The sequence below is a fragment of the Rhincodon typus genome, unplaced genomic scaffold (genome assembly GCF_021869965.1).
Source record: "Rhincodon typus isolate 14 unplaced genomic scaffold, sRhiTyp1.1 hic_rhity00001073, whole genome shotgun sequence".
Lineage (NCBI taxonomy): Eukaryota > Metazoa > Chordata > Chondrichthyes > Orectolobiformes > Rhincodontidae > Rhincodon > Rhincodon typus.
Window position 1 is genome coordinate 24,440 of NW_025966711.1, and position 868 is coordinate 25,307.

The following is an 868-nucleotide window of genomic DNA, read 5'->3' on the forward strand; positions in this document are numbered from 1 at the left end:
CAGCGCTGAGGGAGCGGGCACTGTCAGAGGGTCAGCGCTGAGGGAGCGCCGCACTGTTGGAGGGGCAGCGCTGAGGGAGCGCCGCACTGTTGGAGGGGCAGCACCGAGGGAGCGCCGCATTATGTCTGTAAGGGTGAGGACACTTCCCTGCCCTGGTGACAGCGTGGGAATCAGAGACAGGTGCCCTCTGAGTGACTGGAAGCAGAAACCAGCACCTCGCTCACCCTCAAGGCCCAATGCCAGTCGTCAGTGATATCCGTGACTTTGGAGCCGACAATATAGCCCAGGCCGCTGGAGGTAGAGAAGGCAAAGCACAGACACAAGGTTAAATACACAACCAATGCAGACAGGTCCACAACCTCCGCGCTCCGTACCTCCCACAGAGCAAAGATCCCTCTCAATCTGGGAAGGAGGGTGATACAGAGTAAAGACCCCTGTCCCCCTCACACAGTGAGACTGATACAGAGTAAAGCCCCCTCCCTCCCTCCCTCACACAGAGACTGATACAGAGTAAAGCCCCCTCCCCCTCACAGAGAGACCGATACAGAGTAAAGTCCCCTCTCCACCTCACACAGACACTGATTCAGAGTAAAGCCCCCTCTTCCCCTCACACAGAGAATGATACAGAGTAAAGATCCCTCTCCTCCTCACACAGAAACGGATACAGAGTAAAGCCCCTTCTCAATCTGGGAAGGAAGGTGATACAGAGTAAAGCCCCCTCCCCTGCTCACACAGTGAGACAGATACAGAGTAAAGCGCCCTCTCCCCCTCACACAGAGACTGATACAGAATAAAGCCCACTCTCACCCTCACACAGTGACACTGATACACAGTAAAGCGCCCTCTCCCCCTCACACAGTGAGACTGA

At 55.9% G+C, this 868-nt stretch overlaps 1 protein-coding gene across 1 annotated transcript in view; it reads right to left on the bottom strand.

Moving 5' to 3' along the window:
- The window catches only part of LOC109916362 (protein spinster homolog 1-like), an 11,334-nt gene that overhangs the window by 2,689 nt on the left and 7,777 nt on the right, over positions 1-868 (bottom strand). Inside the window, exon 4 of the mRNA XM_048592358.1 lies at positions 225-291. Within this exon, the coding sequence (XP_048448315.1) occupies positions 225-291 (67 nt within the window). The remainder of the gene's footprint in view (positions 1-224; positions 292-868) is intronic.